The sequence below is a fragment of the Nothobranchius furzeri genome, chromosome 9 (assembly GCF_043380555.1).
Source record: "Nothobranchius furzeri strain GRZ-AD chromosome 9, NfurGRZ-RIMD1, whole genome shotgun sequence".
Lineage (NCBI taxonomy): Eukaryota > Metazoa > Chordata > Actinopteri > Cyprinodontiformes > Nothobranchiidae > Nothobranchius > Nothobranchius furzeri.
Window position 1 is genome coordinate 50,740,382 of NC_091749.1, and position 24,742 is coordinate 50,765,123.

The window sequence follows — 24,742 nt, forward strand, 5'->3', positions numbered from 1 at the left end:
TTGGACAGGATGATTTTCTAAGAAGACCACAACAAAGGAGCAGGTTTGCTTTGTTTTCAGTACAGGTATTATCCAGCCCACTCAGAGACTTCAACTGATTTTTACATGTGCTGTTTGGGAGGAGGACAAGCAAACCTCAACAAAGAGCACTGCTTTCTGCTCGTCTTTGTCTTTACCTACTCAGCGTAGTGTCTGTCTGCCTTTCTCTTTGCATTTTTTCCACTAACTCCATCTCAACCTTTTTTTCCTCCATTACAATGTTCAAAACAAAGAGTGAGCAGATGCTGTTGCTCATTCGTTCCTCGTCATTGCATCCTTGTTTTACAGCAGCAGAAGCGGGGTACCTACAGAGAAAGCAATTGATTCACAGAAACACAAACACAGCCAATTACTCTTTAATGTCACTGAGTTAGAGCCAATCCAGCCAGACACACACTGTTGCCCAGGCATACAACTGGTCCTGTCCTTTCAGGATGAACAACTGAGGATTATCTGAACAGCTCCTAATCAACGGGCTTTCTTATGCTATTCAGTTCACAGAGAACAACTAAACTAACACTATATAGGCTTGAGAAATAACATGAGTAAAGCCTTATTTGTGTTCATCTATGTTTTTGTTGTTGTGCTCAGCAGGTGAAATTAGGCACAAACTGTCAGTTATTGTGGATTAAACAGCACACATGGGCAGGTGCAGCACTCTGGGTAGAGAAGCTTCATGTCTCTTTGAGCTTACCCCCCCCCCCCCCCCCCACACACACACACACACACACATACAGATTTACCCAGAAACACCTTGATCCCCACTGCGGAAGCTCTGCAGGCAGCTGCTGCCCCTGACAGGCTCGTTTCTACCCTTAGAGGATACGACTCCTGCAGGTTTTTCACCCTCTGATACTTTTCCTGTATTTCTATCTGTTTCTAGGTGCAGCTTGTCACTGTCACACATCCTCCTACCTGTCTCTGGGACTGTGAGTTAGTCAGGCTACTGATCTAAGTTTCCCAGATGTCAAGCTCATTATAGTTTATCAGCAAACGCACAAAAACAACACACTTCTATCAGCTTCAGCAGCATGAAGGGCCACAGCAGGGACAATCCTACACAAATGCCTTCCTAAGCCTCTATTCACATGGTTTTACTGGGGGGGGGGGGGCATAGAAACAAATCATAAGATGAGAGTATCCCATCAAGGACTTGGACATAAGAAAATGCTACAGGTTATTTCAGATGGACACATATTGGAGCTACATTTGCAGATTCTACTCTTTCTCTTACTATAATGAAACTTTCAACTGCTTCTGGGTTTTATTTGAAATGCTGCTGCATGGAGGTTGCAGCACCGAAGAGTTTTTCACATTTTAAAATCACCAAAACATTCAACTTTACCTGGTTTATTCCCACAGACCTCAAATATGTATGATTGGTTAAATGGTGACTAAAAGTGTAAGTGTGTAACTGGGTTTATTTCTTGCTTTTATCTATGTGGCTCTTAGGGGAGAAGATGAATTGTACACATTATTTTAAAAGTGTGCTAATCTGTATTTTTACACCCCAGGGGTCTGTGATCGATTCTGCTCAAAGAGCCAGTCAAAATCCCAATATGGCGGCCTTTTTGTGAGATGTCTGTCAACATTTCTCACAGAAACATAACAAATGTCATCAGAAAAATGGCTGCAATACGCGTGGGGCAAATGCATGAATGTAGTTGCATCACATGCAAGAAGGTTCCCTTAGATAACTGGGTGGTTGAAGGATCAACCCTCCACTCTGAAGGTCAGATGGGAACTCAAAGCTAAATTTGTAAGAACCAGTTGATGAAAGTGTTGTTCACATAAAAAGAAGACAAAGGAAGCCACTGAGTTCCACAAAGAGGAGATACTAGATAACTGGATTTGACAAATAATATTTCACAGTTTCACTTAAAGCACTCCCAATGTACATGGACGTACTCACAGCACTTGATGATGATGAATAGAAGAAAGTTTGATGCAAAACCAAGTCCAGTATCATAAGAGATCTGGATGCTCAACAACACAGAGGTCTAGAGAGAGCTAAGACAAGATCAACCCCGGTATCCACAAATGATTAGGGCACAAGAAGCAAGATCGCCTCCTGAGTTTTAACTTTAGAATCGTCCACGCCAAGGTTTAGTCCTCAACTGTGCAAAGAAAAAAATAGGTGGAATAAAATAATCCCAAATAAAGTGAAATTCCTAAAAAGTGTTCACTTTATACCACGTGACATATAAGCTGAGTATTTGGTCTTTTATTTATTTTTTGGCTGTCAAATATTGAAAAGTTTTATGTGAGAGAAAATCAGCAAGCAGAAGCTTGATCATCAGAGTTTAAATGCTTAATGTACAGTATGCACAGGAGAGCTTCTTTAGTCAGGCTGACAGCAAGACTCATGCACAATGAAAAACAAGTTAATAATTTGTAAATTGAGAGCGATTGTCTGTATTTTTACAAGTTCCAAGCTACCAACTGATGATGAGTGCAACGTAGATTCAGTGCAGTATTAATGCTATTTAATCTGTAATCTACATGGCATTGATTAAGGATAATCCTTTTGCATGTAGAGAATACTGAGATTGGCTACATCTGCTGGTGACATTGATCTAAAGCTGAATTTTAATGAGTGCAAGCTTCATTTTAAGATGACACACATATAACATGTATTATTATACCAAACACATTAACATAAGCATGACATTTTTTTCTTTTCAGTGGAAAAAAATGTGGCAGTAAAACAATACGAAGCACATTCATTCCAGTTTGATAATTTTAATCCCAATAAGAGCATTTTTTTATTTGAAATCATAATTAGATTTTCATGATGCATTAAAGAGGCTACACAAATACTGTTTGATTTATTATGCTTTCCACCCACTGGAGTCAAAATAATAATAATGATAAAAAAGCATCAGCCAAAATGGTTCCAGCTGCTCCTGTGGCTGTGATGCCATTAGTACCAAAGTCACTTCAGATTGCCAGTAAGTGGCAAAAGCTAGGAGGAAGGAGATAATGCTAGAAGAATAAAATAGATGAAATCTGCTGTGGTGTCAGCAGAGATTGACTGGAGATCTGGGGTATCATAAAAATGTTTCCCTAGAGCCTGATAGCTAAGGTGCCACATCAAAGAATTGGTTTATAAACCCAAGTAGCTCAGCTGCTTGGAGCTAAATGAAAGCAAGCTGAACAAACAGATATAGTCCTGTTGGGTTTGATGTGTCAGACTCACACGAGGCTCTAATCGTACTACACACCAAGGGGGACAACACTGGCCTGTTGGCTAAATCAAACTGCAGGAGAGTGACACCCTGTAGCTGGTGACTGAAATGAGAAGGAGTGGGGGTGTGAATCATCTGCTGATGCTATAAACACCTCAGTGCACTGTGTGTGATCTACAGAATGTTGCATGGTGCAGAGAGTCTTCACTGTCAGCAGAGATTCTTTATTGTCACGCAATGCAACATTTTCTTTATAGCTGATTTGTTTTGTTTTTTTGACAAAATGATTCTGAACAGAAATTTGTGGTACCCAACATATGTAGCTGCATTAAGAGTAAAATCACCTAAAGGTTTGACAGTCTATCACCTCCTAATGCAGCCGCAGGGGTAAACAGAAAGCTCTAAAAGCTGCAATTGCTGCCCACCTAAATTCACACCACCAACCGCGAGCTGCAACATACCACTGCTCTGCTAAAGGTCAAATTTTATGTTTTTCTATAGAATCTATTTCTGTGGCAAAAATAAAAAATGTACCCTCAATTTTCAAATGACTCATATCTGAACTAAATTTGACCAAAAAACATGAAAAGAACTTTTTTTTTTCGCTCAGACTGGTTCCAGCAAGTCTATCATGAACCATAGCAGAATCATCGGTCAGTGTTGTGTCCAAACTCGTTCATTAAACAATCGTGAATTTGTTTGTTTTTTTCATGAACATGAACTGAAGTAGTTCGTATTTTGCCTGACGAACGTAAAAGTGAGTGCGCTCATCCTGGCGTGCGTGAACGGGTTTATGAACGTGTTCTTTCCCCGTTCTTGCTCCAGATCTCCACGGAGCTTTTCCGGAGCTAAAGCCTAGCTAAAACATCCTGTTAACCATAGAGTTTATAAAAAGTAGAACCCGCAAATGCGGCCAAACACAGGCAGTAGCGGTTGGTGTGGCGTCTACTCTTCTATGTCTACAGGTGCTGGCCAGTAAATTAGAATATCATCAAAAGGTTGAAAATATTTCAGTAATTCCATTCAAAACGTGAAACTTGTACATTATATTCATGCAATGCACACAGACCAATGTATTTCCGATGTTTATTACATTTAATTTTGATATTTATAGGTGACAACCAATGAAAACATCAAATCTGGTATCTCAGAAAATTAGAATATTCTAAAGGCCAATGAAAAAATGTTTGTTTCTCTAATGTTGGCCAACTGAAAAGAATGAACATGAAAAGAATGTGCATGTATAGCACTCAATACTTAGTCGGGGCTCCTTTTGCCTCAATAACTGCAGTAATGCGGCGTGGCATGGACTCGATCAGTCTGTGGCACTGCTCAGGTGTTATGAGAGCCCAGGTTGCTCTGATAGTCGTCTTCAGCTCCTCTGCATTGTTGGGTCTAGCGTATTGCATCCTCCGCTTCACAATACCCCATAGATTTTCTATGGGGTTAAGGTCAGGCGAGTTTGCTGGCCAATCAAGGACAGGGATACCATGGTCCTTGAACCAGGTGCTGGTGGTTTTGGCACTGTGTGCAGGTGCCAAGTCCTGTTGAAAGGTGAAGTCTGCATCCCCATAAAGTTGGTCAGCAGCAGGAAGCATGAAGTGCTCTAAAACTTCCTGGTAGACGGCTGCATTGACCCTGGACCTCAGGAAACAGAGTGGGCCAACACCGGCAGATGACATGGCACCCCACACCATCACTGACGGTGGAAACTTTACACTGGACCTCATGCAACGTGGATTCTGTGCTTCTCCGCTCTTCCTCCAGACTCTGGGTCCTTGATTTCCAAAGGAAATGCAGAACTTGCTTTCATCAGAAAACATAACTTTGGACCACTCAGCATCAGTCCAGTCCTTTTTGTCCTTGGCCCAGGCGAGACGCTTCTTGCGCTGTTTCATGTTCAAGAGTGGCTTGACACACGGAATGCGACACCTGAATCCCATGTCTTTCATGAGTCTCCTCGTGGTGGTTCTTGAAGCGCTGACTCCAGCTGCAGTCCACTCTTTGTGGATCTCCCCCACATTTTTGAATGGGTTTGTCATCACAATTCTCTGCAGGGTGCGGTTATCCCTAGAGCTTGTACACTTTTTTCTACCACATTTTTTCCGTCCCTTCGCCTGTCTGTTAATGTGCTTGGACACAGAGCTCTGCGAACAGCCAGCTTCTTTAGCAATCACCTTTTGTGTCTTGCCCTCCTTGTGCAAGGTGTCAATGATTGTCTTTTGGACAGCTGTTAAGTCAGAAGTCTTCCCCATGATTGTGGTGCCTTCAAAACAAGACTGAGGGACCTTTTAAAGGCCTTTGCAGGTGTTTTGAGTAAATCAGCTGATTAGAGTGGCAGCAGGTGTCTTCTATATTCAGCCTTTTCAGAATATTCTAATTTTTTGAGATACCAAATTTGGAGTTTTCATTAGTTGTCACTTATGAATATCAAATTTAAATGTAATGAACATTGGAAATACATTGGTCTGTGTGCATTGCATGAATATAATGTACAAGTTTCACGTTTTGAATGGAATTACTGAAATATTTTCAACCTTTTGATGATATTCTAATTTACTGGCCAGCACCTGTATGCTGTGTGGAAGAGTCAAAGTTCATTCAGAAAAACTGAAAAGGGACTTAACGGAAAGATTATGCATTTTTTTATGTTTGGCACTTTTGATATTGCACTTTGAGTTTGCTACCTCAGCCTGCTTCCTAAGATTGTTCAATAATTTCCCATTAAAATAATGTTTTCCTCATGTTATTGAGAATATACAGTAGGGTAAAAACTGCAGCTGGTACGAATGTGAATTGAACGGGTGCAAACTATTGGAAAATTATGTCATAAGTTTTACACACACACACACGCACACACGCGCACACACGCGCGCACACACACACACACACACACACACACACACACACACACACACACACACACACACACACACACACACACATACTGTATGAGAAATAAGAACTATGAACTAGTTTGTTTTTGGAACAGTGAACTTAGTTCAACGTTTTTGTAATTATGAACTAAGAAACAAACTAGTTTGTTTTAAAATGTATGAACTGAACTTTGAGCTAGTTAGTTTTTTTAACGAATTTTCCCAACACTGTCATCTGTGCGCCCAATGAATTGAAGATGTAAGATCAAGAATGTATGTAGCAGAATTAAAGCCAACAGTTTTTGAGTTCTGCCTGACATCTTTTATTCCCGCGTGGCTCCAGTTAGTCAATAGTTATTTGTCACAATAAAATGAAATTAAACCCACTGGGGTAAATTTTGTGAAGTTGTAAGCTTTGTAATGTAACGTCTGACAGCGACTTTAAATTAGCATTTGTTCTTTGGAGGAATAGGTGCAAAAATAAATGAATGAATGAATAAATAAATGAAAGAGCAATACTGTGCTAAAGTCATAAAACGCAACCAGTGTCGGAGTTTTTCATGAGATATAATACAGTCAAACAGTGAAAAAAATATATATGCATTTCATAGATTAGAGTTGTAGTTGTAGGACCCAAATGCAGTGAAGTGAGGTGGTAATCCAAAAAAACAGCCAGGTAAGTTTCAAACAGCAAGGACTTTATTAAGGCTGTGGTCTGGAGCAGAAACAGGAACACGAGGACAAAAACATGAAACAAACACAAGGAAATGGGTTGTTCCACCGAGCAAGTTCAGAAAATCAAGGCTTTTCTGATAAATCTCTGCTTGACAAAGCCCACCGACTCCCTCTAGGATCTGTCGGTGCCACCACCGATTCTCAGGTGGATTCAGTCCTCTCTAATTCAAGTGAGGAGAGGCATGAAGAGATTCAGGCGCGTCCACAGGCAGCTCCTGTTACTCGATGCTAGATAAATGAGAATGGAAGGAAAGGACGGAGCCTCGTTCTTCTCCAAGAAGGAGCAAGAATTACTCATTCATGCCTACAAGGACTACAAAGATATCAGAACTGTAATAGCCACCATCAGCTGTTTGATTAAAGCCGTGTAGCTAGCACTATTTAGTTAGAATGATCAGCGGTTTCTGCGATGCTGCTGCTTTGGGCCCTGGCAAGATGGGCTGGGGTCTCCATGCCCTGGGTGGCATTTTGGCATCAGAGGTTCCTATTGGGGGTCAGTGGGGGAGCTGGCTCCCTAGAGGGCTTAGGGCAACCAGGCATTCCTCCCGATCCTCACATTTTTCTCCTCTTGCTCCCTCACATCATCACACAAACATGCACAAAGGACCTTGGGGGGTGGACAAGTCAGGGGGTGCGGGTATGGACCCATTTCCACATTCCTGTGGCAATCTGCCCCCCAATTTTATTTGCACCTTAAACACTTCCACCAACAACATTCCACGCAAACACACACTTAGGGCCTTGGGAGTGAGCACATTCAACGGCATTTGGCAGGGGGATCTTTCAGCCACATCCCGAGTGCCGGTGCCCACTTCCAATTTTAAACTGCTCTTAGACACAGAGGGCTGTGCGTGCATGTGGGGTGGTGTGGTGGCATCAGCTGGTGTAGGCCAGACAATGCCCGCACTGCCCGCTCACCACAGCCATGGAAAACACCTCATCAACATGCGCCAGCACTATACTGGAGCAGACGGAGGGAGACTAGGGGTCTTAGCACACCTCTGTTGTCGCTTGGCTTCCCGAGGCAGTAGGCTAGGAGGGAGATATGGCCATCTTGTTGGGGTCTGGGGTGGTGTGTTGCTTTGCTCAGCGTTGGGCGGGGAAGCCTGCTCATCAGCACCCCAGCAGAAAGGGTTGAGCTCTGAGAATCGGTAATGGTTGTACTCCTTGTGCAGCAGTATCAGGAACAGAGTGAATAGGGTGTGTATGGGGAGCATGAGTGGGTGCCCTGGCGTCCATATTTGTAAGTCTTAAGTTGTATGTGTATGTGCGAGCATGAGGGAGGGAGTGTGTGACTGTGTCTGTATATGACTGTATATGTCAGGCGGGGCCTTTGACTCCTCCCCTCTCCTGGGACTTCTTTTGATGATATAGATCTTCGTCTCCCCTCCCTCTAACACACCTGGTGTGGAGTGTGGTTCCTTGGTCTGCCTGAGTGTTTGTGGCTCCCGGGTCAGGGGGTTTAAGATTTTTGGCATCTGCCTGATCAATCCCGGTGGCTGCCTGGTGGGGTCTGGGTCCCTGTAATCTGTTGGGTCCCCAGCTTGGAGGTGGGAGGCTGCGCTCGGGCCTGTGGGCTTGCCGCTGATATCTCCCGGGACTCTGCCGGCTGCTGTTTGTGACCCCCTGGGGCAATCCTCTGTGCCTATTGAGAGGGGGCTGGGGCTTTTCTGGTTGCAGTTTCCCTAGGGCCCCTGCATTCTGGGACAGCTCCTGGATCTCTGGGACTTGGAGCTCCCTCCATCTCCTATGCATCTTTGGGGGGCAGATCTGTGGCCCCTCACACTCTCTATTGGACGCTCCTATAGAGAGACCTTACATATACACATGTACACACACAGGTGCTCACATGGTGCACTCATAAGTATGAACTTGGGCATTTTCAACACGTCTTAAGGTTGTGGTTGGCACTAAATGCACTGTGATTTATTATCGTGTGATTGTTCAGTAAAAACAATGTTGATTTTATATTTTCTCATCAAGTTGACGCAGTGATAGCTTGCTCCTGTCGTATTGTTGTGTGTCCCTTTTCTGCAGTTCTAGAACCAGAACCCTGTTCATCATTGATTGTTTATTTTTGTGAATCCACATTCATGGAACCAAATTTGGGGAAGTTAAACTGGAATTTTCAAAAGAGAGCCTGTTTTAAATGATTAGCTCACTCCGTGGAACAGCCTGAACAAATGGAGAACCAAGCTGGGTTTAAATGGACATGGGAGTGATTACAATGACAGTGGAGCAGGTGTGATGATACTGATGATGATGGCCTACAAGTGTGACTAGTTTACTGAGGGATGGGGGGCAACACAAAAACACAAAAGACTGAAAGACAAACAGATAAAACTATAAGATAACGAAGACATTAGAACTAAATACTGAAAGAAATATATTAAACAAGAAAAGCTAAATAAGGAAAGCAGAATACAATAAAATGCTAACAAAAATGACTGAACTAGAAAGGCTGGGACAAACAACAATGGACTGAGGCAGAAGAGGGGCTAGAAGTAGCTGAAAATGGGGATGAATGTATTGGTTAAATGATGGAATCTAAGGGGACAGGAAACACATGGGAGAGGGGAAAGAAATGGAAGGAACTGGGATGACGAGGACTCAGGACATGACAATGCACACAATAAAATCATTATTGCCCATTTTTCACCTGTTACTGGTGGGCAATAATAGACTTCAGCCCTGCATATATTATCCCACCGACTCAAAACATTTGTCAGATACTGAAATTTGAAAAAGTATGTCTTCAAAGCATCCTGAGGCATTGTGAAGAGAGGAAAGTTGATTGAATTTATTGATTTTAGACCTTTATGAAGGTAAAAATTCAAGAATGGAAAGAAACAACTCCAGTAACTGGTTTGATACTGGGATCCCAACATCTACATGGAAAAACAGGGCATCCCCTGGAGTAACAACTAGTCATTTGGGAGAGAAGCACTACCAACTCGGGAAATAGGAACTCACACTTGTTTGTCTTTTAATGATGCAACATTCTCCACAGGAGTTGGTCTAACAGTGACTTTATTTAATGCTTCATTGCTGAACAGACGCTACAAAATGTGTGTCAACATTACAAGAGATTTTATTTAGGCCACGATTAACATGCTGACAGCAAAACAACAGCTTTATTAACGTCTCTGCAGACACATTAGTCGGAATACAGTCGATCTGCTGGGACTCTAAGAATAATACTGACTGCATAAACAAGCAAGGACTGACACAGACGATAAGACTAAAGGAACACAAGATGTCTGTATTTTATTTTTCAGTAGCTATTAGTGATTTTAAACTGGTGTCATAACAAGTCGATAAACCAACACCACATTTGAAGCTGAAAAGTCTCACCTTTTGGAACCGAGATCTAAAAAGATAAAAGAGGAGCGAAGTCTAAATGATTTAGAACAACAAGCCAATACAAGCTTTAAAATTAAACACTTCATTTACATACTCAATCAATAACCACATTGTGGTAATGTTCAAACCAAGGGGCGTCACATGCTAATTTACATATGACGCAATGACGTCATCTGGTTTGCGTGATGACGTCACCACGTTTGTGTCATGACATCACCGGTCTTGTAGAGTAAATCAAATAAAACCCACAAGATTTTATTAAAAAAATATATTAAATTATTTTTATATATTTAATTAAAACAAAAACCCCATAGAATACAAAACAGCAGCCTTTAAAACATCAAGGAAAGATGGCACAAAAAAATGGAAGGAAAGTTTTTATTTTGTCTGAAGAGAATGGAACTCTTAAACACAAAAATATTAAAGTGATAGGAATGTATGTATGACTGAATTAAAATGAATTTTCTCTTGTAGTTTTCAAGTGCCTTGAGATGTATTCTGTTGTGATTCAGTGCTATATATTGACCTAACAGATTATATATATATATATATATATATATATATATTATTTTTGTTTGGTTTTGTTGTTTTTAGTACTTTTGTGTAAAAAGAAGCAAGCCGTATTTAGTATTCAGAAATGTTATATGCAATCTGCCAATGACCTGAGGTGTTTGTCTTACAGTATTATTCTGTTTTTATAAAAGTTTTAAACGTGCTACGTTATGGAACTCATCATAGAGTTCCAATGTTCCTTGAATACACCACAAGTGGTGCTAGAAGCCATGTGTGAGTGCGACGCTGCCTGCCAGTGCCAGCCGAGCTCAGCTGCCGAAATGCAGCAGGATGGCAGAAGGAGCGGTCACCCTTTTTGTAGCTCCGGTGGCTATCTCAAATAATGGACTTGTGAAACCCCACAAAAGGTTTGATTGGTCAATGGGGGTAGCGTGATCATGCTGCACGCACATGCGCAGGTCATTTTCTTTCTCATCTTCTGGAAGGAAGGTCGGCCCTGCCGCTTCAGATGCATCTCTAATCTGCAGGTAAAGTCTGCTACAAAGTTGTAGTCAAAGTAGCTGAGGGGGGTCAGAAATGTTGCCAGATTTGTCGCTAGGCGCTTTTTTGAAAAAAAAGTCATTAAGGGGGTCTGAAAAGTAGTTAGAAGTGGTGACAAAGTCGCTAAGTTGGAAACACTGGCTTTGTTTATGCCAACCCCTCCATGCATAATCAGGAAACAGCTACAGAGAGCAGTAACGGACAATTAGTGAGCGTAATAGGGAGTGTTATCCCGAATAGAGATTGCATGAGATGAGGATCCATCGTGAATTTAGCTTTGCATGATACTTCTGAAATCCTAAAATAAATCAATCCTCTGAGTGAATTTTCATTAACTCTGTAAAAAGTCATTTTAGCTAATATTGGCTCAAGAAAATGATTGAAAAATATGAAAAAGTTGCACCTCAGTCATTCAGTGGCCATTAAATTATATAAAAAAAAACAATAACATCTAGACGTGGTGAATGGGAGAGTAAATATACAAATTTTAGGGTTTGTATGTTATAACTCACTTGTTTAAGTTGAGGCCATGCTAACCATGTGGTTTGAGACAAACATGTCACACAAAAAAGTCTTGACTCCAAACAACTGTCATTATCACATCTAATCAGATCCAGAGTCTCTAGTGTGTTCATGCTGTGTCGTGGTTCTAATTCCATGCTGTCGTTCTTTTTTTAAAACACAGAAACAGTTTCGTTACCTGTTTTTCCGCTAAGTTTCGTCTGCGGCTGCAGACTTCCTCAGGCTGACGCTGATGGTGGCGCGTCACTTCCTTCTCCGTTTATCTGCGGGCAGCAGAGGAAGTTGTCACCCTCTACTGCCCGCTCTCCCCTCTCCGACGATGCAGTCCCATGAGCGGTCCAACGAGTAAACTCCGTCGTCCCTGTTCATAGTCCCACATCCACGTCTCCTTATCTCGATAGCTTCTTTAATCCATCTTTTGTATTTTTGTTGTTTGGTGTTTATGATCGTTGTGTTGTCCCAGTCCATTATATGGTTTTCTCTTATGCAGTGATCTGTTACGGCTGACTTCTTTATTGTACTTTCTGCTTCTTCTTTTGCTGCTCTTGTGTGTTTACGATTTGCCTCTTTCTCGCACTCCTTTCTATGTTCTATTGTTCATGTGTTGAGTTGGCGTCCGGTTTCTCCTATGTATGTTTTATTGCAGAGTTTGCATGGGATTTCATAAATGGCTCCACTCCATGATCCAGAGTCATTACTATGTATTTGAACATTATACGATTTTAACTATTAAACTATGAAAAGCCTGTAAACATGTTTGTTTCTGGCATTTCCTTCATTAAAATAATATACAAATATAACAAAAATCTATGTAGTCATGTTTGTAAAAACATGATCTCTAGTAGACTGTTTTTATGCCGTTTCTGCTGTTTCTCTCATTAGTGATGGTGTTGTTTTCTCATTTGGTTTGTAGACTTTGAACTAGGGTTCATTTTGTATTGTTTGTTGCATTCCATTAAAACCTGACTCACAAATATTTTAATTTTTATACAAAACCTGTTTGTTAGTTTTACTTCCCCAACTTATCATGATATAATTAATAAACACATATCATCAATTGACTAAATTCACTGATTATGCAGAAACAAAAGGAAACAATGTTCATTTGAAATCTGCCTGTACTCGTTAGGATCAACTAAATGAAGTAATTAAGTAACTGAATTTGTGCAAACTAGTGTGTCTAAAGTCACCTCCAACATCAGTGGACTTTTGCTGATTTTTCTACAGCCAAGCATCTGATGGAAGATTGTAGTCATTACAGTAGATATGAGAATTGGATGAACTTGGACTTGTCCCTTTAAGACTTGGCAATTTACTTGGATTTGGAACAAAAGGACTTCAGAACATTTTTGAGGCAAGCTTAGAAGTTTAAAAGGTACAAAAACCACAATCTAATGAATTACTTCAAAATATAATTTAATGGTAACAAAACACTTGATGAACAGATGTCTCATTAAGTATACATAAAAGAATGTGCTGCATGGGCCAAACTAAATAAATAAATTTAAGTCCATCTGCATGAACAAAAGTTTTTAGTTTTGTAACTAGTTGTCACTTTCCTCTGAGACCCTGTTGGATCACAGTGATACTGATTACATGTAAATTCCTCCATATGGCATCACCATACAACCACAAATGCTCTAATTACATATTCAAATGTAAGCTGAATTTGCCAAAAGTACCATGGCTGCTTCTGGCTACACTAATGAAATATTCTGAGAAGAAAGACAATTTTATTTGTGTAGCTGGTCTGTTTGGATTGTTCTTCACCTCTTAACAGGAGAAATGGAATGTAAAGTTGTCAAACTCTTGCTGGTAAAAGTCTGATGTTGTTAATGACTGTGAATGTATGCAGTAGTGAAACCTTTTGTATAACACCATGTCTATGAATGAATGCCAGGGATATATTGAGTTTCTATTACTGAGATGGAGACAAACTTCACTTCCTGTCTGCATTCACCCAGTTTTGAAAGATGCCAGCCCAAATGCAATAATGCATTTTTAATAGAATAAATAAATACATGGTCCTTGGTGACCAGGCGAGTGAGAAACAGATCATAATTAGTGTCTGTGCATATTCCGTATATGCGGGCACATTCCTGCTTTCTCAGAGATTAGACAGATGGCTTTGAATTTGATCAAAGTCACCACATTTTTTTTGCTAGGTGCTGAAAGAAGGCCTGAGTTACATTTGCAGCAGCAGACGGACCCAATATGTTGCCGTCTTGGCATTTATTTAATTTTTTTATTTTAATCTGCAAGAACATTATTTTTCTAACTGTAAAAATATGTATATCCAAGACAAAAATGCGTTGATATGTTCCAACCCTCACCTATGGTCACGCGCTTTGGGTAGTGACCAAAAGAATGAGATTGTGGATGAAAGCGGCCAAAATGAGTTTTCTCCTCAGGGTGTCGAGGCTCTCCCTTAGAGATAAAGTGAGAAGCTCGATCATCCGTTAGGAGCTAAGAGTAGATCTGCTGCTCCTCCACATCAAGAGGTGAGGTGGCTCGGGCATCTAGTTAGGATGCCTCCCTGGTGAGGTTTTCTGGGCATGTCCAACCAGGAGGATACCTTATGTTTATGTTTATTTAAGAGGCAGATGCTTTTATCCAAAGCAACTTACAATGTATAACCTATAGGGCATGTTGTGATCTGTGGGGGAAACCAGAGTACCCGGAGGAAACCCACGCATGCATGGGGAGAACACGCAACTCCACGCAGAAAGGCCGCAGCCGAGTTTCGAACCTGCGACCTTCGTGCTGCGAGGCAACAGTGCTAACAACTGTGCCACCATGCAGCCAATACCTACAGGGAAACCCAGGACACAATGGGGGGGACTATGGCCCAATCTCAATACTCGCACTTCCACCCTTGCACACTTCAATTATGCTATCTCAACTAGGGGTGCAAGTGCGTAGGGTGTCCTGATTCTCAAGAGCGGAAGTTGATCATGCCCCTTTTGCATCCTCGATCCGCACCCAATTACGCAGCGATGCGGACTTGGGTGAAGGACATTACCCATGATTTATTGCTGCAGGAGAAATGGCACAAGTTCCTTTTCTGATTATATGTATTTTCTAAGGAAATTAGTTAATTTTAGGAAGATTCATTGATGCTCTGAAACTTTTAGATAAAGCAGCACAAAATATAAATTTATTTCAAATAACTGTTTGGCTGTTTGTTTGAAAGTTAATAAAGGTTTTTGAAAAGGTATCACAGTGACCAGCATCCTGGCATGTGTTGCGACTGATGCTCCCTGTCTCAATTCTGCAATTATCGGCATACTTGTGTACTACGCACTCAAAGACTTACAGTACACTTTCTCCAAGAGCACTTTGCTGAAGTCCGCAGAGCACAGTGCAAGTATTGAGATTGGGCTCCTGTCTCTCAGCTGGCCATGGAATGCCTTGGGATTCCCCCGGAGGAGCTGGCCCAAGTGGCTGGGGAGAGGGAAGTCTGGGCCTCTATGCTTAGGCTGCTGCCCCCACGATCCGACTCCAGAAAGGTGGATATAAATGGATGGATGGAAGTCAAAAATTCATCACACACACACAAAATGACTCAAGGAAATTATTAAACAGCAAATATTTCTCCAGTTGACTTATATCACGCTAAATAATAAAAATATTAGGAATGTACAATATAAAGTAGGGCTGGGCAATATGGCCTAAAATCAATATCACGATATATTGAGGATTTCTCGTCGATAACGATAAATAAATAACTACAGGTATGCGCAGAAACAAAGCTGTCCACTAGATGGGGCTGTGACATGTATTACGTTGAGTCAAATTTTGACTTGACTCAAGGTGGTGCAGCTTTTTAAAGGGACATGAATATTGCCAACCTACACACATCTTTTCATTTTTATTATCAAATTTATTCACATGGGAAAAATTATCTCGATAAGAGTCAGAAATTTTGATAAGAGATACATTTTTGATTCATTGCCCAGTCCTGATATATCAGCGTCAGTAGTGGTATCAGCCGATGTTAACCATTTTTTAACATATCGGTATCGGTCCGATATGTAAAACTGATATATTTCAACCTTGTTTCTGTTTGTGTATCTAATTGTGTAGTCATGTGACAATAATGGTAATCATCTCAGAAGTATAAATGCATTTATATACACTGACATTTACGATATATTTATAAATATATATATATATATATATATATATATATATATATATATATATATATATATATATATATATTTATTTATTTATAAATAAATAAATAATATATATATATATATTTGTCATCTTCCTAAGGCTCGGGGAGCTAGAGCTTAACTGAACAGTAACAGGTCTCCCTTTCTTCAAAGGGCCAACATAAAAACACACAACCATACATCCTACCTTTCCTCAAGGTTCAAATCAAGATTGCTAACTGGTCAAATGCACATGTTTTAGGAATCTAAATGGAAAGTCAAAATACATTTTAAAAAACAACATCTTATTAATGCACCACACCACTGTGTTGCCTGTATGAAATATTGTGTTTACCACTTAAAGGGACGTTACAGAGTTTTTAATTTTTATGCTCGCGATTGCTCCCTCAGGTCAAAAGTGTAACGGCAGCTTCAATGGTAGGCTCGTGCACGAGGTGCGCATGCTGTACGTGCACACTCCTTAACGAACATAACAGCTGAGATAGTCCCCCGTGTATGAGTGTGTGTGTGTGTGTGTGTGTGTGTGTGTGTGTGTGTGGCCTGGAGGACAGAGGACAGGAGAACATGCAGCAAATTAAATAATTTGGTTCTGTACTTTCTCTTCAGCACAGCCGACAAAGGTTTAAGATGGGTCAGTCCATCAGCTTCACAGAGCTTCCCTTCCCTTGCTTGAAAAATTGTTCCAAAATGAAAGTTGAACCCACATCTTTTTTATCTGTGAATTCAATGCCGTTCGGCAAGTCTCAAATAAAAATTTGGGCATCTTACTGTAAGAAAAGTAATGTAAAAAATGAATTCTAAATAAATTATGTTCACATACAGAATCAAACCCAGATCTTCTGCATGAGAGTCCAACGTTTAACTAGGTGAGCTACAGCACCAGTAATGTATTTTGTGTCTGTAACATTTATATTCTTGATGACACCTGAAAAAACGTTCAAAGAACGGTTCGGAGTGAAAATGGCTATTTTGTTGCTAATTTACAGGAAATATCTAGAAGAAAGTAGCTAAGGATCCTCAGAAATGTAGCTAGGTTCGTCACTAGGTGTTAGGAACAGCGACAAAGTCGCTGAGTTTGCACTAGCTCACTCTCTGCTGCTAAAGCTACTGACAGCAAACGCTATGGGCTATGCCTGAGCGTGAACGTGCATGAAGCAGCCTGCTCGACCCGAGCATCTCTCTTTTTCTGTGATTTTACAGAAAAACAGACAATCACAGTAAAAATGCCAGGGCTCATTCCACAGGACCAGGGCATTGCAGGATAATGTATGAAGAAGAAATGTATTATTTCTATACATGTTTTGGCTGTCAAACTTCCATAATGCCCCTTTAAAGACAGAGGGACATATCAATTATGTATCATAAGGTAACAAAAACCAATTATCACACTATAATTTGGATCTCTAACTTTTTTTTCTAATAATTGTCTCATTACTACTCCATAAAGTCATCAGATACACATTAAAACATTAGGATGCATATGGAAATAACAGCTTGAGCACAGCTAGATCTTCAGTTAATAAAATTTAAAAGATGATTCAAATCATGCCGCAACAGCCTGCTGGCCATTTAAAACCAAAGTTACACCAGAAAAATACTTCATGTGTTGTAGGTTGTATCCTCAGCTGTTGTGAGTTGGGCGTGAGACTGACGATAAGTCAAATACCAACAGTGACATCCAACAAATCCAGTTACAATATGGGTTTGAGCTGGCTTTAGGGTCCACATTGCTAACACTGTTGTAGCTAAGGCAGCCACGGATTTATGAATTACATTGTTGATCTAACAATCGCAGCCGCCCAGCTACTGCTCGTATGGTAAGGGACAGATGTGGTTTGGAAAAGAGCTCTGGGTAAACCTCAAATGCAGTTCAAACAGATGCAGACATGCTGCGGGGCTCATGGCTACCAGAACACTTGGTGGATTTAGATTGCTGTGGCTACGATCCAAAGACAACTGAAACCAAGCACAGAGCAAATCCTCCAATCCACAATGAGATGTTTCCAAGATTTTTAATCAAATAAAGCCATTGACTTGATCTGCGCTAATCTGGGCCTCCAGCACCAAAACACTTGAGCTTTTGCTCAGCCAACAATACACCCACAGGACAATCACTGATCATTGACCTTTTCAAAACAGAATCAGTGAAAATCTACATAATTCAGTTTCAAAACACAGATTTTATGTTTAAGATAAAGTCACACGCTGGTGAAACTTCATCTCTGCGTTTGACCCATCCCCATGAGGGAGCGGTGAGCGGCAGCTGTGGCTGCACTCAGAAACCATTTGGTGGTTTAACTCTTAAAGCTGTGTGTCAAACGGTGAGACATCGGGTTCCATTTAAAAAAAAATGTAACAACCCGACTAGATTTGTTTCCGATCTCCCAGTCCCAGCACAGACACTCATACCACTAGGCCACTGATAAAGGTGGGCAGAACCAGAACACCCCCCCCCCCCCCCCTCTCAAAGAAAGTCCAACATCTCAAAGCAAAGTTTATCTGGATTAATACAAGATATTTTAACTTTTGATAAAGTTTCTGTCCTAAAACACACTGGATACAATGCAAATTGTGTTTCATGCTGCAGAAAGTCAACCAAAGCCAGTTCACACAACACAAAAAGCATGCTAATAATAGAAATCCCAGCTCATTGGTATTGTTCGACTGAGTGATAAATGGAAAACCAATGGCTAACATGTCCTTGAGAAAACACTGGTTGTAGTAACGGGTAGATTAGACAATGAAAACCTCCTTAAGCAAAAACTCCTTTTCAACAGAACATACATAGCCCATAAACAGCAGTTATGTTTTCATTAAACAAGCCATTCAATACATGTTTTTGCTCAAAACATACAACTTCAGGATCACACATGTGCAACCGTCATTCTCTTCACCATCAGTCATTATTGTGTCATATTCACAAATCTCCCTCTGGGTCTCATGACCCCCATAAAATACCTCTTTAAAGCAAACAATAAACCCATCCACCCACTTCTACCCATGCAGCTTCTTTGCATCCTGAGTGATTATATATTGTCAGCCACACGAGCCCCCACGAAACCTGAGCAGAGTAAAATAAAGTTGTACCTTCACAGTAAGTGGAGTCCCCGTGGATGGAGGCATAGCCACTCTTGCATTCACACTCTGCTTTAGTATTCCTGTTTTTACACTCTGAGTTTTCTCCACAAATGAGTCCCTCTGCGCAGAAGTCGTAACCTGAAAGAGAGAAACAGGGGAATCCATCAAATTTGCTTGCTGAAAAGACACACGCATCACTGTGAAACAGAAACAACCATGATTTTGCTGTTGACTGTGAGTGGCAGGGAGGGGTAGGAATCTGGTCTGATCTTTAGGCTTATCCCAAACTTAGTGCATTTATTCAAATATAGCAGTCACAGGAAGAAAAAACATACAAAAACGCAAAGGAACACAACTCTTTAGGATGCTATTGTTTTGTTCATGACAGTTCATTTCCCGATCCTGCTGTGTTGAATTCAAAAGATGATTGTAGATTTCACTAAATTCAGAAATCAAAACAATGATGTCAACAAAAATAAACATTTACTTAAAGACGACAAAGTGTGCTGAAGAAGCAGGTAATTTAAACTTTAAGTATAAATTAGAAGTAGTTGAGACAGAAAAAATATTTAAATAATAGTGGCGGCAGGCAAACACCAAGCTCTATCAATGAACACCAACATCTCCAAAAGAATAAATCCCGCAGACCATGGCGCTCTCATCTCATGACACTAGGACTGTTGGCAACATCTTGTGACTGATAGTTGCCAGAGTTTCCAACATTTTTCAAAAAATGTTGTCAGTGTCCTCTTTTGGGTTTTAGGGCCAATGACAGCGATGTCATGATGCTAGATTTTTGAGCAAAATATTTGAGGGATTAACTACAAAACTGCAATAGAAAGGAGGACATGTTGAAGAAAGACAACATAATTAAACTATTACTGCTAGATTGTAAGAAGAACATTTGCACCACATTCTCACTGCTATTACATCTTACCAGTCATGTTTCCACTGTCGGAACTTCAGGGTAACTGTAAATGCAGCTCTCTCAGGACTTTACGCAGACACCAGCAGGTTGTGACTGCTTCAGCAGTGAGTCATGTCACTGATCTGTACCAAAAAGCATCCGCAGTAACATTGATAGGATTTAAAGGTAAAAGTACAGCCTAATTAAATCCATTTGGAGCATGAAAGCAGCTGTGTTATGTACAATGCGGTGTTCAATAACCAGAAGATGCTTATTTTTTGTAGTTTTTTTTTACTGCACTCCATGAGACAACAAAGCCCTGTGATTTAAGCCATTGTGGGAGAATTCTACTATGTTTTTTGGTGTTGGGTGTATAGTAATGGCAATGTTACTTCTTTCTGCTGTGTTTTTGGGTGTCAGGTGTTTAGTAACGGTGATATTGTGGAATTCTGCCATGTTTTTTGGTGTTGGGTATTTAGTAACAGTGATGTGGGGAATTCTGCCATGTTTGTTGGTGACGGATGTTTAGTAACGACGATGTGGTGGAAATCCTCCATGTTTTTTGGTGTCGGGTGTTTGTGTTTTTTGGTGTTGTGTGTTTAGTAACGGTGATGTAGTGGAATTCCGCCGTGTTTTTTGGTGTTGGGTGTGTAGTAACGGCGATGTGGTGGAATTCTGCCGTGTTTTTTTTTTTTTTTTTTTTTTTTTGGTGTTGGGTGTTTATTAACGGTTATGTAGTGGAATTCTACCGTGTTTTTTGGTATTGGGTGTGTAGTAATGGCGATGTGGTGGAATTCTGCCGTGTTTTTTGGTATTGGGTGTGTAGTAATGGTGATGTGGTGGAATTCTGCCGTGTTTTTTGGTGTCGGATGTTTAGTAACGACGATGTGGTGGAAATCCTCCATGTTTTTTGGTGTCGTGTGTTTAGTAACGGTGATGTAGTGGAATTCCGCCGTGTTTTTTGGTGTTGGGTGTGTAGTAACGGCGATGTGGTGGAATTCTGCCGTGTTTATTTATTTATTTATTTTTTTGGTGTTGGGTGTTTATTAACGGTTATGTAGTGGAATTTTACCGTGTTTTTTGGTATTGGGTGTGTAGTAATGGCGATGTGGAGGAATTCTGCCATGTTTTTTGGTGTCGGATGTTTAGTAACGGCGATGTAGTGGAATTCTGCTGTGTTTTTTTTTTTTTTTTTTTTGGTGTTGGGTGTTTAGTATCGGCAACGCTACTTCTTTCTGCTGTGTGTTGGGGTGTTTAGTAACGACTATGTGGGGGGATTCTGCCGTGTTTTCCGATGTTGGAAACTTGGTAAAAGCTAATTTAAAGCAGCAGTGATCAGTGCTCATTTTCTTTAGCTTCCCTGCTTCACAAACTTCAAATTTTACTTCTGCTGGTTGTTTTGGACAATGTTTGCTAATGTAATTTTTCTACTGAGTTGCAATGAATCAGTGTGTAAGTACGGAGTGCACTGAAGTAAGCCACCAACATTGGCAGTGTTCTACGGAAGGCTACAGTGTTAGCTGGAACTTGTCAGCAATAAAAGTAAAAACAAATCTTCTACTACGCTATGGTTAAAAAAGAATTAAAACAATGGAAGGATTACACAGAATGAACATATAGAAGTGACTCTCACCAATCATAGCAGACCCTCCCTCAAAAGCACCATACTGAACCCAACAAAAACAGCTTAGCATGGGTTCAAGTGAATCATACGAAGGCGTTCACATGGCCTCAGGGGTAGCTGGACACCATTTGACATGATTTGATCCAATCCAAAGTAACACAACCTAACAAACCAAAGGTTCATTTTCTGAAATTCCATTACAAGATTACATATTGAAATGTTTTTTGTCTACTTTTAACAAGAGTTGATTTAAAATAAAAAGTGGTTTTGGTGTTCCTTGAGGATCACTCAATATGACGGTGGTCATAATGTTATGGTAAATCTATATATGTTCCACTACCAGAGCTGAATCTTGGTAGACTGAGTGCCTGCACATGCATAACGATGTGATGTCAAAGATAGATGGTTTGAGAATTAGTCTGACGGATAAGGAGAGTAACAGACAGTCACGGGGATGATTGTGTCCTGCTCTGTAGGAATAGCTCATTGCGTTCTGTAATGAGTGACAGACAGGCTGCACATAAAAGCCCTGAGAGGCAGGGCGCCTGAGGAGCCATTACTGAAGAAAGAGCTTTCTCTGCATTATTCTTCCCCTAAGCAATCTAAAGCAGCATCCGACAAAGGAACGTAAATGCTAACGGACCCATTATGCAAGTGTGCGCTTGCATTAAAGTAGGTCTACTACAGTAAAGTTGTGTATGTCACAGAGGGATTTGGGTTTGCAGTACCCAGACGCCACCTTCCCTCAAGGTTATAAAGAATTGTTTTTTATTCAAATAAAACCCCGAGCTCTGTGGCAAATATGGAATTACCTATTTGTCAGAGCCTGTGTGACTATGATAGTTTGCCAGCAAGGTACAAATAAATTTCAGAGAGGTGGTAAAGTAATGAGTCAGAAAGCAAAAATGGGATCTGAACATGACTTTAAAGTAATAACCAGCTCTGTTGGAATGAGCAAAGGAGGGAATAAAAGAGAAGATGAGCTGGGAGTTTCATCTTTAATTGCAAGCTCTTACTGTACAAACTAGTTTTGTTCTTACTCTCTGCCATCTTTTTAAAATCCCCAAATGCTTTCTCTCCCATATTCCTTGCATTCTGAAAATGCTCTGCTTTCATCTCTTAAGCATTTCCGTACATGTTGTTTGTCTCATCTATATTCCCTGGCAACCTCCTCTCATCTTATGCATTTTTACCTTCGCTTTCTCCCTGTACTTCCTTCTTTTTTCAACTTTCATCAAGATCTTATAGTCCCTTTCCTGTAAAATGATGTTTTATCCACCATCTCTTTTGCATACTTTTATTCTTTCTTTTCTCTAAGTATGGTGAGTCTAAAGCCCATCTCACCTGAATCAGAGCACAATTTTCTCCTGGCAGAATCAGCCCTGGGATTTTTTTCCTTTAATGGCTCTATAACTGCCAGCCTCGTAGAGTTTGTTTATTCAGTGTATTTACTGTATGACTGGTGACCATTTATCCTGTAGCACTTCCCTGCCAAAGCAGCAGGGTTCAGGCAAATTGGCATACCAAGTGCTCAATGGAAGACAGACCAATCTGCTCTGATGGGTATCTCAGCCAACAAACATTCATGGTAAAGTAAAAAAAAATATATATATATATATATTGCAGAAGCCTAGGCCAATCAGTGTTGGGAAGAGCGGGCTGTGTTTACAGCTCATCATGGAGAAATGTTGGCAAACACAAATCCAAGGAAGAGGGTGATTTGTGGGCTCTAGGATGAGTGTAAAAAGAGGAAGACATACCTCTGCAAACGTTGCAGCATCTGCCCTCTGGTAAGATCTGCTCAGTGAGACTGCAGTTTATCTCTGGACATTTTTCTGTTACTTTCACCATCAGGCCATTCTGTGAGGACAAAGACAAGTAAGACATGTTTAGAAAATGCAGGTCAAATGTGTCAAAGTCCATTGAGTACAACAAATACACCATTCACCATAAAAACGACAGCTAGATCATCTATAAAGAGATGGAAATGACACAAAACACTTTCAGTACTTTAACTGGAAGAATCATGTAATTCATCTGAAAAGTAATCATTCATCAACGTAAAAAGTAAGGGAGGAGGTGATTTTAAGTGTCAAGAAAAATACTGAGTAATACAATAACAGCAAAAGTGTGTTATGATCTAACTGAAATCTTGTGCTTCATTCATTCATTCATCTTCTGCTAATCCAGGGTTCAACAGCAAGCGGACATCCCAGACCTCCCTGTGTCCAACAACCACCTCCTCCAGGTCTTCCAGTGGGACTCAAAACTGTTCCCCGACCATTTGTGAGAAATAATCCAGATAATCCCAAATCTGCTCCAAGGCGACCTCTCATCTCAATATAAAAACAAACCATAAAAGGCATTGAGAAGACTTTATAATCAGATCCCCAAACCCCTTCAATGTTCTCCTTGTGATGGGAAGGAGTGACAACTCTAATCTCCTCATGAATAACTGTGTCTGACAGTGAGTCAGGGCACCCATAGAAGATGCTTATTTTTGTTTATGTTTTTGGTCATTACCCAGAGCTCATGACCTTCAGTGAAGGTCATACTTTAGATTAACTGGTAAATAGACATCTTTATCTTTTGATTCAGCTCTATCTGTAAGTTTATAAAGCTCCACTTTGTCACATTGCGGGTGTAGGAGTTGATGGACCATGTGTGGTGGAACAGATCAGGAGGTAAAGATGCAGGCTTCAGATAAAGTAAAATGGTTTTAATGGTGGGACGGGAACGGACAGCACAAGACAACGATGACAAACAACCACAATGATCTGACAAAGACTGATACAAGGAGGGAGGTATAAATACACAGGGCAAATGAGGAACACATGGGCAGGTAAACAAGGGGCAGGTGAAAACAATAAGGACTAATCAAGGGCAGGAGAGAGACACAGTCAGGGAGGCAGGGAACGACCGTGACACACTTTAGTTATTTACAGAATAATGAACACAATTCTGACATACTTTGTCCAAATGCTCATTTCAAACCACTTTATGGAATGATCTCTTCAGTAGTTAATCGTGTCATTTTCCTTTCAAATTACACTCACAAAATAAAATTTGAAAAGACAAATTATTTGTTTCTTTGAAAGCTCTCCAACATATTCAGGACTAGTGTTGCACTGTTTGACCTAATCACATTAAATATTGAAGAATTAATAAAGAAATGA

The 24,742-nt window shown here is 40.5% G+C and overlaps 1 protein-coding gene across 1 annotated transcript in view; it reads right to left on the reverse strand.

Moving 5' to 3' along the window:
- The window catches only part of LOC107381817 (protein kinase C-binding protein NELL1), a 517,506-nt gene that overhangs the window by 266,532 nt on the left and 226,232 nt on the right, over positions 1-24,742 (reverse strand). Inside the window, exons 11-12 of the mRNA XM_015953703.3 lie at positions 23,327-23,426; positions 19,045-19,173 (exon numbers count right to left, since the gene is read on the reverse strand). Of these exons, the coding sequence (XP_015809189.3) occupies positions 19,045-19,173; positions 23,327-23,426 (229 nt within the window). The remainder of the gene's footprint in view (positions 1-19,044; positions 19,174-23,326; positions 23,427-24,742) is intronic.